Source organism: Anser anser (genome assembly GCF_964211835.1).
Source record: "Anser anser genome assembly, chromosome: 18".
NCBI classification, from domain to species: Eukaryota; Metazoa; Chordata; class Aves; order Anseriformes; family Anatidae; genus Anser; species Anser anser.
The window spans coordinates 3,424,274-3,436,368 of NC_139739.1; the positions used below are offsets into that span (position 1 = coordinate 3,424,274).

The 12,095-nt window shown below is 57.1% G+C and overlaps 2 protein-coding genes across 8 annotated transcripts; both read left to right on the forward strand.

The window, feature by feature from the left end:
- The first annotated feature begins 724 nt into the window (after positions 1–724).
- OGFOD2 (2-oxoglutarate and iron dependent oxygenase domain containing 2) lies at positions 725–6,101 on the forward strand. 6 transcript variants are annotated; one of them, XM_083804383.1, is made up of 7 exons: positions 731–918; positions 997–1,053; positions 2,048–2,158; positions 2,896–2,995; positions 3,853–3,977; positions 4,471–4,728; positions 5,379–6,101. In XM_083804383.1, exons 1-7 carry the CDS (start codon positions 796–798, stop codon positions 5,652–5,654), a joined length of 1,050 nt encoding a protein of 349 aa, XP_083660509.1. In that variant the 5' UTR covers positions 731–795; the 3' UTR covers positions 5,655–6,101. The 6 variants fall into 6 exon arrangements, with proteins under 6 accessions (XP_083660511.1, XP_083660508.1, XP_083660509.1 ...); XM_083804385.1 differs by having other exon boundaries at positions 725–1,053; positions 4,873–5,522; XM_083804382.1 differs by having other exon boundaries at positions 730–1,053.
- A 561-nt stretch (positions 6,102–6,662) lies between these two features.
- Positions 6,663–10,782, forward strand: ARL6IP4 (ARF like GTPase 6 interacting protein 4). Of its 2 annotated transcripts, none has more exons than XM_083804389.1 (6): positions 6,663–6,824; positions 7,251–7,441; positions 7,914–8,143; positions 8,580–8,697; positions 9,616–9,685; positions 9,915–10,782. In XM_083804389.1, exons 1-6 carry the CDS (start codon positions 6,678–6,680, stop codon positions 9,969–9,971), a joined length of 813 nt encoding a protein of 270 aa, XP_083660515.1. In that variant the 5' UTR covers positions 6,663–6,677; the 3' UTR covers positions 9,972–10,782. The 2 variants fall into 2 exon arrangements, with proteins under 2 accessions (XP_083660515.1, XP_083660516.1); XM_083804390.1 differs by having other exon boundaries at positions 6,733–6,824; positions 7,811–8,143.
- The last annotated feature ends 1,313 nt before the right edge of the window (positions 10,783–12,095 follow it).

Sequence of the window (12,095 nt, forward strand, 5' to 3'; positions counted from 1 at the left end):
CAGTAGTACCGGCTCTGGATGCGGTGCACGGTCTTCTTCTGGCCCAGGTGGTTCCCGATCTCGGTGAAGTGGCTTTCCAGGAAGACCTGCCGCCTGCGCTCGGGGTCCACGATCACCTCGCGCTTCTCCTCCTTCTTGGGCCCCACGTAGTAGAGGCAGCCGCCTGCGGATGGCAGAGAGAAGGCATTTTCGCATCACGCTCCTTGAGGCAGCTGTCCCCCTGCCCCAACCCCACAAAAATCCCCCACCCCACAGCGACAAAACCCTGCTACGGGCAGCATCACCCCCCACACACACACACCTGGAGGCCCCCCCCACCCCAAAACCACCTCACGGACCCCCGGGGGGTGGAGAATTCCTGTCAGCACCGTGCCCCCCCCCGTGAAGGCGGTTGTGTGTGGGGGGTCGCTGCCCACCGTCGAGGACGAATTTCTGGGCGTAGCGCTTGAGGTTCTTCCTCTGGATGGAGCAGAAGCTGGGCGGGAAGCAGCCCTCGGCCAGCAGCCGCTGGATGTCGGCGAACTTGCTGCTGGGGCCGCCCGGCTCGGCCGCCGCCGCCGCCACCACCTCCTCCTCGGCCACCTGCAGCGCCGCCTCCATGCCTGGGCTGAGGGCACCGTGACGGGGCCTCGCGCGCGCGCTCCCGCTTCCTCCCCCCCCTTCCTCCACCCCCCCCACCCGGGAGCGCGCACCCTGACGGGAGCGCGCCCGCACACCGGACCTCCGCCCCTCCTCGGGGGGCGGGCGGGCGGGCGGAGCCGCCCGGGGGCCGGCGCTCAGGGTCCGGGCGGAAACATGGCGGCGGCCCGGCCGTTCCGGGCGTGCTCCTGCTTCTTCTCGGACAACGTCTTCGTGAGGCGCTGCGGGCTGCACGTCCGTTACCGGCACCGCGAGCAGCTCCGCGGCGACTACGGGACGGTAACGGCGGAGGGCTGCGGGGGGGGGGCGGCTCGGGGTCCCCTCCCGGCTCGCTGCTCACCGCCCTGTGGGTTGCAGGCGCTGAGGGAGCGGGGCTGCGGCAGCCCTGAGGTGTTCGAGGCCGTGGTGCGGGAGGTGAGCGGCGGGGGGACGGGGGGGGGACCGGGGGGGACGGGGGAGGCCTCGTTGCTTCTCTGTAACTGCCTGAGAGGGAGGTGGGGGGGGCTGGGGGTTGGTGTCTTGTCGCAGGTAGCTGTGGTAGGGTAAAGGGAAAGGCCTCACGTTGCGCCAGGGGAGGTTCAGGTTGGAAATTCGGAGACATTTCTGTCAGAAAGAGCGGTTAGGTACGGGGACGCGTTGCCCAGGGAGGTGGTGGCGTCACCGGCCCCGGGGGTGTTCAAGGAAAGGTTGGACGTGGTGCTTGGGGACGTGGCTCTGTGGGGACACTGGTGGCAGGGGGATGTTGGAGCGGGTGATCTCGGATCTCATTTCCAACCCCAACAATTCCGTGATCCTGCTCGGTTCCCTGGCTCCCCAGGCCAGCGAGCTGTCACACAGCCGCCGCCAACCTCACCCCTCCTTCCTCATTTTCCTAAAGCGTGCTGTAACTAACCTCACGGCGGGTTATTGAAGAGGAAAAGCTACCCAAATCAGCTGCTGCTCCAGCTGTTTGGGCTGCGATGACAGATCAGCCTGTCCTGACAGCACTTAGCAGTAATCCTTTCCTGACAAGTCTGGTCTCCTTCCTAGCAAATGTCTTCATCTTGGACAATGCCTGTACTGACAGAACATAAGCCAGACTCTCAAGGCGTAGGCCGGTGACTCACGAGGTGTCAGAAATGCCTGAAAGGGTTGAAAACTCACAGCTCCACGTGACACGTCCATGGAAAGACTTCAGTTATTTTTTTAAGCCATCCGCTGTGAGAATGTGTCTGAAATCCCACTGAGGCATTTGAATTTTTAAATATTTATAGGACTTGTCTTGACTACAGAAAAGCAAAGGCACGCATTCTGTCTCCCAGAGGTACCCTGAACAAAAATAACTGGTTTGAAACAATGAGCAGGTTCCTTGAATTGTTTTAGTTATCCATTTTGATTTTCTAACGAGATGCTTTTTGTTTATTCCTAGATCGAGGAAGAAGTGCAGAGAAGAAAGCAGTTAATCCATCAGTCGGCGGAACGCAAAGCCATCATCGCCAGCCGTTACAAACGAAAACACCCCGAAGTGTACGTTCTTCAGGTAGACACTGGGTTTGAAATCTGTTTTGCACCCAGGGAGCTGGCTGAGAGTTTATTTTTGCAGTAGGGAGCCCTTTTATCATCGGGATTGTGCACAGTTCTAGAGCTGTGGCACCCTGGCTCGTTCTCCAGGCAGGATTCTGCCAGGTTTGTAGCCAGATGAGGGTCGTTCGTTGTTGAAGCTGCACCAGCACCGGGTACCAAGCTCAGAATACCATCAGTATTGGATCTGAAGCATCATTGCGGCACACAGGGTTAGTGAAGGCTGAGGGACAGCTACAGAAATCAGCGTTTTTGCCCCCTAACACACAGAGAAGTTCTGAGTTGCTCTCAGCTGGAGGGTGGCAGCAGGCTGCCTGCCTGCGTGCACCCCCCCCCAATTGCTCTGTTGTGCTGAGGCCAGGACAAGATGCGAAATCCTTTAGGAATGACTTTGCATTTATCCATTAGGTGTCCACGCTGTGAGTCAGGCTCTTTCCCATTGTGCTAAGGATAAATCTGGTCGGTTATATTTAGAAATACCCATGAACTACAGAAAAACGCAATTAATTAAACCACTAAAGACACCAGTATCATTTTCTGCCACAAAAGTAACCCAAGTGTCACCATCAGCCTTGCTCCCTAGACTCTATAAAATTTCTGTGCCTTTGTGGAAGCCCGTTTCCCTCTGGGGCTGTAAAAGACAGTGCAAGCTAATTGTGTGTCTGTTTGTATTTGTCTTCCTTCCCTGGATGCCAGGATTCATTCCTGGCCCCGGAATTTTTAGAAATCGTTAGCTACTGCACTTCACCAGATGCTCATCTCGATGGCCTCCTGCACTACACCGAGTCCTTCTCAGGTAAAAAAAAAAAAACACAACCCATCATCGACAAAGAGCACCCACGTGACGCCGAGCCTTAGCGATGACAGCTGTTTTCGAGCCCTGTCTTTAATAGCTCGGATTTGATACGCAGCCGAGACGAGCAGGATGTTATTTTCTGCCTGATGAGAGTCTCTGGAGAGGCAGTGTTGTGCAGCAGTTGTGCTCTGGATGAGATCCTGGGTTCTGCCTTTCCAGTCCCAGCCTGCTGATGTCTCAGCAGAGGCTCTCGCTGCAGCAGGGCTGGGGTTTTGGTTGTACCGTAACCTCACAGGGGAGCCCGCTGAAGGAATCCTGTTTGCTAGGGGGGCTTGGTTTTCCCTCCCCAGTGCTTTCCCATTCCAGACAATCCCCCTAGGTTAGTCTGAGCTGAAATATTTTCAGTCTGGCTTTCAGCCTTTTTAAAAGAGATCTGGGTTTTCAACTTCCCTGGTGGCATTCGTGAAGCTCTCTTCCTACCAGAAATGCTGACAAAAGCTGAAAAGTTGTCTCCTTTTCTCAAAACAGAGAAAAATGTGTGTGCGTGCAGAGCTCTGCTCTCCAGAGCTTCTCAGAGCACTTCCGTGGCACCTACAGCAGGCATTTAAATCGGTGCCAGGGCTCACGGCTGGCTGGAGAAGCCTGGAAGCAAGGGGCCAGCGTGCAAAATAACAAATACATCCCAGAGCCGATCCTCAGGACCAGCACCAAGCCTTTGAGCAGCTGGAGCACGACGCGAAGCGTGTGGGTGCTGCGTTCTCACCGACACGAGCACGGTCTAGCTTGGCAGCACAACGGCCGAGCACACTCCTGCCTGTTTTTTATCTCAGCACAGAGCATCTCCCTTCTCTTGGCAGATAAGAGGATCTATCGGCTGCCAGTGTTCACGGAGGAGTTCTGCCGAGCCTTTGTTGAGGAGCTGGAGAACTTTGAGCAGTCGGACATGCCGAAGGGCAGGCCCAACAGCATGAATAACTACGGGGTAGGACTCAGCAGCTCTCGTGCTTCTTTAGGGGGAGTGTTCGTGAGCAGACTTTGTATACCTCGCTTCACCATCCTTTCTGTTCCAAAATGTCTATAATTTGAGTACAGCTTTGTTTGGCTACGGCCTCCTTAAAGTGAAAGGGCAGAGGGAATGTGTGTGACTTGTCCGGAGACAAAAGGACAGGGAAAGGCAGGGAAAGGGCATGGGAGCTGCTATCTCAGAGCAAAGAGCACCTTGCATTTAAACAACACACATTTAAATTGAGGCGTCTGTTTCTGAAGGACACTCACCTCTTGATTTTTCTCTTTTCACCACCGTTTTCCACCTGATCTTCTTTCCTCTCCCTGTAGCTGGAGTCTTTGTTCTTTGGTTCTTTATCTGAGCAAGCAGCAGCGTTGGAAGAGGACAAGGCAGCTCTGCAGCTTCTCTGACGAAGCAGCAGGGAACCCAGCTGTTGGTCAGCTGCTCCCAGCTCCTCTCTTTGTGGCAGGTCTTGCTCAATGAGATAGGGATGGATGAAAACTTCGTCACGCCCCTGCGGGAGAAATACCTGCGGCCCATAACGGCTCTGCTTTACCCCGACTTGGGGGGTGCCTGCCTGGACAGCCACAAGGCGTTCGTGGTCAAGTACACGCTGCACGAAGACCTGGATCTGAGCTCTCACTATGATAACGCGGAAGTCACCTTAAACGTTTCGCTGGGAAAAGACTTCACAGAAGGCAACTTGTACTTCGGGGATTTCAGACAGGTACTGGGCACATTCCTCACCTGGGTCCTGCTTCTCTTCCCCCCTCATCCCAGTTTCAAGGCACAAACTGTTCTAAACCACAGTCCAGTTGTTCACTTCTGATAGTCAAAACCACTCTGTCCCTTCCCCTTTTTAAAAATGTAGTGGTTATACAGGAACCTTTTCTGCTGCAAACAAGATCTCAATGTTCAAGCTAACTGCAGCCAATTCAAAGAGAGGAGAGAGCTGTTGTAGGAGAAGCTGGAGTGAAACAAACCAACCCATCTTCCTTTAAGGGACATAACGAGCAGGGAGGTGCTGAGAGAGAGGGAAAGAAGTCATTTACTTCATGTGAGACCTACGCCTAATTCTGTAACCCCTGTTCTCAGGGGATTCTTCACAGGAGAGAGGTTAAAAAAACACCATACACTGGTGAAAGAGTTTTGTGATTGAAACTCTGTCTTTAAGTTCCCTCTGAACCTGTCTCTGGGAATGCCTTACCTGAAAGCAGTTGTACCAAACTGCTGCCCGGCCACCACTGGAGTGGCTGCGTTTGAGGTACAGCCCATCCTCTCCCTGTTGCTTGTTTAAGAAGTCGAAATTCAACTCGCTGGACACTCTTCTTCAGGGACTTCCTGGTGTAATGCTGTACCCGCCTGCCTTTGTTCCAGGATCCCTGCCCTGTGCCGAACTACATCGAGGTTGAACACGTGGGGACGCAGGGGCTGTTACACAGAGGAGGGCAGATCCACGGGGCGCTCCCCATCGCCTCGGGGGAACGCTGGAACCTCATCGTCTGGATGAGAGCCTCAACCATCCGCAACCGGCTTTGCCCCATGTGCAACCAGAAGCCCGAGCTGGTCGAAGCAGAGGGGTTCGGAGACGGCTTCACGGAAACTGCTGAGGATGATGTGCCTGAGACTGTGGATCTCTGTTCGCTGTGGTAGCATGTGGTAGGGCATGATTTCTTCAGACCGAGTTGCCTGAAGCTGCTTTCTGTCCTCTCGGGCTGCACTGACAGACTCTGGTGGATGCGTGAGTCACGTCAGAAGTCGCTGTCACCTTGGCAGGGGGATGCAGAACCAGTCCTGCTGGGCTGGGGAAGCCGGCTGCGTCCCCTGCTGGTACGCAGGCAGGCAAGGGCTCACCCTCGGCCTGGCGTGGTGGAGGGATGCTTGGAAGATGTGGAAAGCCTTCCGTTGGAGCCACTGCAAGGGCTCTGTGAATATTTTCAGGGGTACAGGAAAAATAAATGAAGCTGCTTGGCTTTTGTGGAGGCCTCTGTGCCAACAGCAGCGTTGCAAGGCTCTGTAAATGGAAAAGAACAGTGCAATAAAACCACATACCCCACAGAAACAGTGCAATAAAACCCGAAATTTGCCACTTCTCTGCTATTTGCGGGAGTCCTGGCCTCTTGCAGGAGAAAAGCTTTTGGTTGCGGGGCAGCAGGGAGAGATCCGCCCCAAACTCAGCTAACGGTGGCTCAGAACAGGCTGCTGGGAATGGTGTGGAGTTACCACCACCGGAGGTTTGCCTAACGCAGGCTCAGAAAAATCCATCAGGAGCAGCACAGGAAGCGTCGATCCCCTGGGGCGGCTGAGGGGGTGCCTCGGGGGCTCCGCGAGCTCTTCTGAGCAGAGATTTCCCTCTCAGAGACGCTGCGAGTGTCGAGTAAGCGAGGGGGAATGGGCCTTGGGGAGAGAGCTGGGGGGTGCCTGCAGCACAGCCGGGCTCTGCAGAGGGAAGCGAGGGCAGGAACGTGACTCCCCTGGGACGGGTGGAACCACAGGGCGCCCATCGCAGTACCCAGCGCCTCCCCGGGGGCACCAGTGTCTGGAGGGGCTTTGCCATTATTCGATTACTCCCTTATTCAACTGCAGGAGCTGCAGTGAGGGGGCGTTGTGGTGGCAGGACGTGGGGAAGGCTGGATGGGGCACCAACAATGGGACGATAACAATGGGACTATAACAATGGGGCACCAGCAATGGGCCCGGCCGAACCCCGGAACCAAAGAGCGCGGCGCTGTTGCCGGCCGGCGCCGAGCGATGGGGACCGGAAGTGAGGGGGGACGGGACCGTGCCGGAGGAGCGGCGGCGGCGGCGCGGCCCCGGCCCGCGGTGAGGCCGGGGGGCGCGGCGGGAGGGGAGGAGGGCGCATGCGCGCGGCGGCGGCACCGGGGGGGCGGGTGAAAGGGGCCTTAAAGGGGCAGCGCGGCCGGGGCCGAGCTCTTACAGGGGCTCTTAAAGGGGCCGCTCCCCGCAGGCCGCCGGCGGCCCCCGGTGCCTCCGTGGGATCCTGGGGGGGGCGTCGAGGCGTGCTGCGGGCGTCAGGGTGGTAATTAACCGGGGGTCCTCGTGCCCCTAATTAATTAACCGGGGGGTCCTCGTGCCCCTAATTAATTAACCGGGGGCCCTCGGAGCAGCGCTGTCCCTCCCGAGCGCTGGTGGCTGCCCGGGGACGAGGCCGCCGCACGCCTGCTGAGGCCGGCCGGGCTTCGCTGGGCTTGGGCAATTCTGGGGATGCTGAGGGCGCTGCCCCCGCAGGGGCCGAGGCGCCATGGCCCGCAGCCGGTCACGGAAGCGATCGCGGAGCCGGAGCCCCTCTCGCAGCCGGCAGCGGAGGAAGGAGAAGCGCAGGAAGAGCGGCGGGGACCCGCAGCCCGGCGGCGGCTCGCCGGGGAGGCGGCCCTCAGGGCCTCGCAGGCACAGGTCGAGCTCGGCAGCCACGAAGGAAGGTGGGGAGGGGTCCGCGACCCCGCGTTTTTACCAGGTTTTCTTGGGGGCAGGTGGACAAAGGGGGGCCCGGGTGGGAGAGAAGGATCCCTGCCTGCAGCAGAATCGCTGTCCGTCACGTCAGCGCGCGCTTTGGGCCCGTTTTGGTGGGGCTCTGACAGGTGCAGAGCCCTGTGGCCGCTCCTCGTGCTGTGCTAGCAGAACAGCTCCGCACCCTGATGTGTTCCAGGTGGCGACACAGAGGGGATTTGCCCTGGGGACTTTGTCTTCAGGCTGGGAGAGTGGGGCAGTAACAACTACAGGGGATAATAGGAATACCTGCTGCCACGGGGCCAGAGCTGCTCTGCTCACCCTCTTCTTATGCACTGCAGAAAAGAAGAAGGAAGGAAAGAGCAAAAAGAAGAGGAAGGCAAGCACGTCTTCCTCTGAGACATCTTCCTCCTCCAGCTCCTCCTCGTCTTCGTCTTCTTCCAGCTCCTCTTCCGAGGACTCCAGTGACAGTGAGCCCAAAGCAAAGAAGAGTCAACACAGCAAAAAGAAGCGAGCAAAACACAAAGAGAAAAAGAAGAAGAAGAAGAGAATAAAAAAGAAATCCAAAAAGAAGTCAAAAGAAAAAGCTAAGGAGGAGAGAGCCAAGGCAGAAGTGGTGCCCGGCCCCTCGCTGGAGCAGTGGCAGAAGGAGTCACTGGTGGACTCCGGGCCAGGTAACGATCGCATTTCCCTCCTGCTTAGCCAGGGCTCAAAACATGGCATTGGGAAAAGGCCCCTGCATGTCCCCCCGTGGGATCCACGCAGGGTGTCAGTAGCAGAGCTGTGCACAGAGCAGTCCCTGACTCTCCGCCCTCCTAAGTGGCTGCCTTTGAGCAACAGCAAGTAAAAGTAAGGTGCTACGGGCATAGATTGGTGAGTGGTTTAGCTCTAGTTGTGGCTGTAAAGTGGAAACAGAGAAGCCAAATGAAAAGACGCAGTCAGCAGTACCAACCTGGCAGAGCTCTGGGGCCGTACAGCAGCCAGTCCTTGGCGTGGTTTGTCACTGAACCAGAAGCACCGCCGTGGAGCCGGTGCTGCGTTCCTGGCTGCTCATTGCAGGCGCGCTGCGGTGCCCCAGGAGCGTGGCTCTGACTGTCTGATACCTTCCAGTCCTGACAGACGAACAGAAATCCCGCATCCAGGCTATGAAGCCGATGACAAAGGAGGAATGGGATGCGAGGCAGAGCGTCATACGGAGAGTCGTGGACCCCGAAACGGGGAGAACCAGGTACGGGCCCTTGGGGCAGAAAGGAGGCAGCATGTCCCCACCCAGGCATTGTGGGGCGGAGGCCTGGAGGAGGCCGTTCTGCAGCACTGCAGTGCCTGTGCAGAGCCACGGCCCCTGCGGCAGCAAAGGCCTGAGCCGAGGCCTCGCAGATCCCTCCCGTCAGCCCTGCAGGTGGCACGTTGGGCACTGAGGTGTGACATCGTGCTGGGTGCCCACACAAAGGGCACTGGGCTGCCTCCCAGCAGCCAGCTGCAGGCAGCAGAGCTCCCTCTTATTTATTCCTTGGGGCGTGACTGGTTCAGCTGTTTCCCATTAAACAGGGCCCTGCCCCTGCAAAGCAGGAACCAGAGGGGTGATGGTGCCTCCATACCCCCCCCACTTCATGCTCCTGCCTTTCAGAGCTGAACCGTTAGCACCTGGGGCTGAGTGGGCAGGAAGCGTGTTCTGCTTGGGGTTACAGACAATCAGCCTGAAGTTCGTTGAGCTGCCAACTAGGAATGACCCAGTTTTTAATAGACTGCATCCTCCCAGCGAGCAGAAAACATCATGCTGAAGAGAATTGGGCATGACAAGTCCGGTCTTAAAATAGAAGACAGCCTGCGGGGCTTAGGGAGGTGTGGAACTAAGGTCAGTTCCCCGGTAGGCACGTAATGAAGACAATTAAATTCCTGCTTGTGGTTGGAGGTGGGAGCTGCCTCTGATGGAAATTTGCTCGGGCGAGATGCTCTGGGCCTGGCTGCCTTTCAGCCCCAAACTGGCTCCCGTTTATGAATGGCCCCTGCATGCTTTGGGCAGTCAGGAGCAGACCTGAATTCAGTGTTTAAAAAAAAAAAAAAAGAAAGAAATGGAAGGGGTTTTGCAGAGGCTGGGTCTGAAGCAGTAGCTGTCACAACTCGTGGCCCTCTCCTTGTCTTCCAGGCTTATTAAGGGAGATGGAGAAGTTCTAGAAGAAATTGTCAGCAAGGAGAGACACAAAGAGATTAACAAGGTAATGGGGGGGGCTCGTCACCATCACTGACTGCTGGTGGGTGGGGTGGGGGCCACAGCTGAGGGGCTGCTGCACCCAAAGGCGTTGTTTTGCCTCCTGGGGACCTGAGTGGCTCTACCAGGGCAAAACGAGCCCTGGCAGCCCTGCAGCGGCCCCAGCGGGTGGGTGCTGGTAGCTTTTTGTCCTTGGGAAGGCCGTGCTCTGAGCGCCCGTCTCTCTCCCTTTCCAGCAAGCCACCCGGGGGGACGGGCTGGCCTTCCAGGTGCGGACGGGGATGCTGCAGTGAGGGCCTGGGCTCCAGCCGTGCCGGGGGCTGTTCTGCAGGCACCAGCCCGGGTGTGAGCCCCGACGAGTGGAACCCTGCAGGCAGCACCGCATCAGGAGGCTTCCCGGGGCAGTTCCCACCCACTCTGTAAGTTACTGACTGGGAAGGAGAGCACCTCCCAGTAACCGCCCTCTCTCCTGACTGGGGCCAGTGTGGCTGTAACGCGCTTGGATCCTGCTTGCCCTGGTGCCCCTGTTAAGGCCCGAGGAGCTCAGCAGCACCGAGAGGTGCTCCTGCCCCTCAGCTCTGGGCTTTGGCTGGCAGGAGGCATCGCTGTGGCCAGGCTATGCACCAGGGCTGCAACAGCGGCAGCCGGCTGCCACGTCTTCCCTTCAGGGGCTGCTCTCGGTCCCGTCCTTGTGGCCCTGTGCGTACCCAGCTCACGAGCCCTTCGTGCTCACCCACCCTGCTTGGAGCAGAGCGCCCGTGGCGCTGCGTGGCTCTGCTCGGGCTGCAGCACCCAGCCTGAGCCCTCGAGTGCCACCCTGCGCTGTGCCCCCGGGGCAGGGGCTTTACTCACGCCCCTTTCCCACAGTGCAGGTCCTGGGCAGCAGCAAGGCTCTGGGGGGTCTCGGGGCCCCTGCCCACAGCAGCTGTGATGCAAACAGCCGTCATTTTTCCCCACTGCAAAGTCCATAAAGCTACAAACTGTTAAAAAAAAAAAAAGGTGGTAGCTAACGGACAAATGAGTCCTGCGAGACTGATCCGCGCAGAAGCCCTCCGTGTTGTGTTCGTGGCTGTAACCCTCCATTAAAGTGGCGCCTGCTCCCGTCCCGGGCTTTGTGACGCGTGTTTCTAGCGGCTCCCAAAGAAGCAGACACGAGACGAGCCTTCCCATTTCTTTTAATCTGTGTAACTCACAATGATACTGTACACAAAGCACACCCAAGCATTGGAACGATGCACTAACAGCAAGGAGGAGAAGGAAGTCGTACAGAAGGTTTGTCACACACAAGCACGTCACCTGCACGGTGCTGCGCACACAGGGGCGTACCCAGCGCGGCCCGGGAGCGCCGGCTCGGGCTGCTGCTCGGCCCGGGCCGCGGGCGGGCGGCCGGCGCCCTCGGGCATCGCCCTCCAGTGGGTCCCCACACGCGCGTCTGTTACCCCCCCCCTCCCCCCCCCCCGAAGCAATTTTTTATAAATAAAATATAATTAACATCGTCGAATATAAAATTGACAGTCGAGGGTATCGACAGGCAGAGGGTGCTCAGGACAGGGAAGGGACCGTAAGGCTTCTAGAACTAATAGGAAATGCAGCAAACGGTGGCAATACCTGAAGAAGGGGCTGCTACAGCAAGCACGGCGGCTGCTGGGCGGAGCGGGCGTTTGTTAGTAACCCTTTGGCTAGTTACTGCTCTCGGCTCGCGTATCGGACACTGTAAACGTTTTTGGTATCAGAATTTCGCCTCATCTTGATGGAGTGAGCTGGCCACCCAGGGAAACAACTCGGTGTGAATGCATGGGGTCCTTTTTTTTTTTTTAAAAGACTTGAAAGGGACAGCGTCAGGTAGAAAGTCTGGCCCAATAGTTCCGTAATACAAAAAGCTGCTTTTTATAAAAATCTGAGCTCCACAGCAGAGTTTGATTCCCATGGAAACAATTAAAAAAGAAGGAAAAAAAAAAAAAAAGGAAAAGCCTGAGGCAGCCTGTGCAGTGCGTGCTGTATTGTGCTAATGTGCGAGTACAGGACGTGGGCTGCAGCAGAAGCAGCGCGACTGTCAGCGGTCGTGCTGGTGGCTGCCCAGACAACAGCGACAGGGAGGAGTAGGAGAAACTTTTAATAAGCTTTCATTTCAAAGCAAACGCGTTCTTTGTAACAAAGATAAGTTAGGTCTTGAACCTGACAGTGCCCCTTTAGTAAGGATGGGATCATACATTCATCTTTCCCTCACCGCGTCCAAGTGGATCCTCTTCCGTACACGTGGAAAGACATCGGGTCACATGCATCGCTCTCCGAAACAGCTCAGAACAAACAGGTTACAGACACAGAATTCAACTATTGCTATTGTTCTTTGAGTGAGTAGCACGTTGATCTTTGCTTCAGAGAGATGAGTGCCAGATGGGGGTGTCTGAAGACAGACT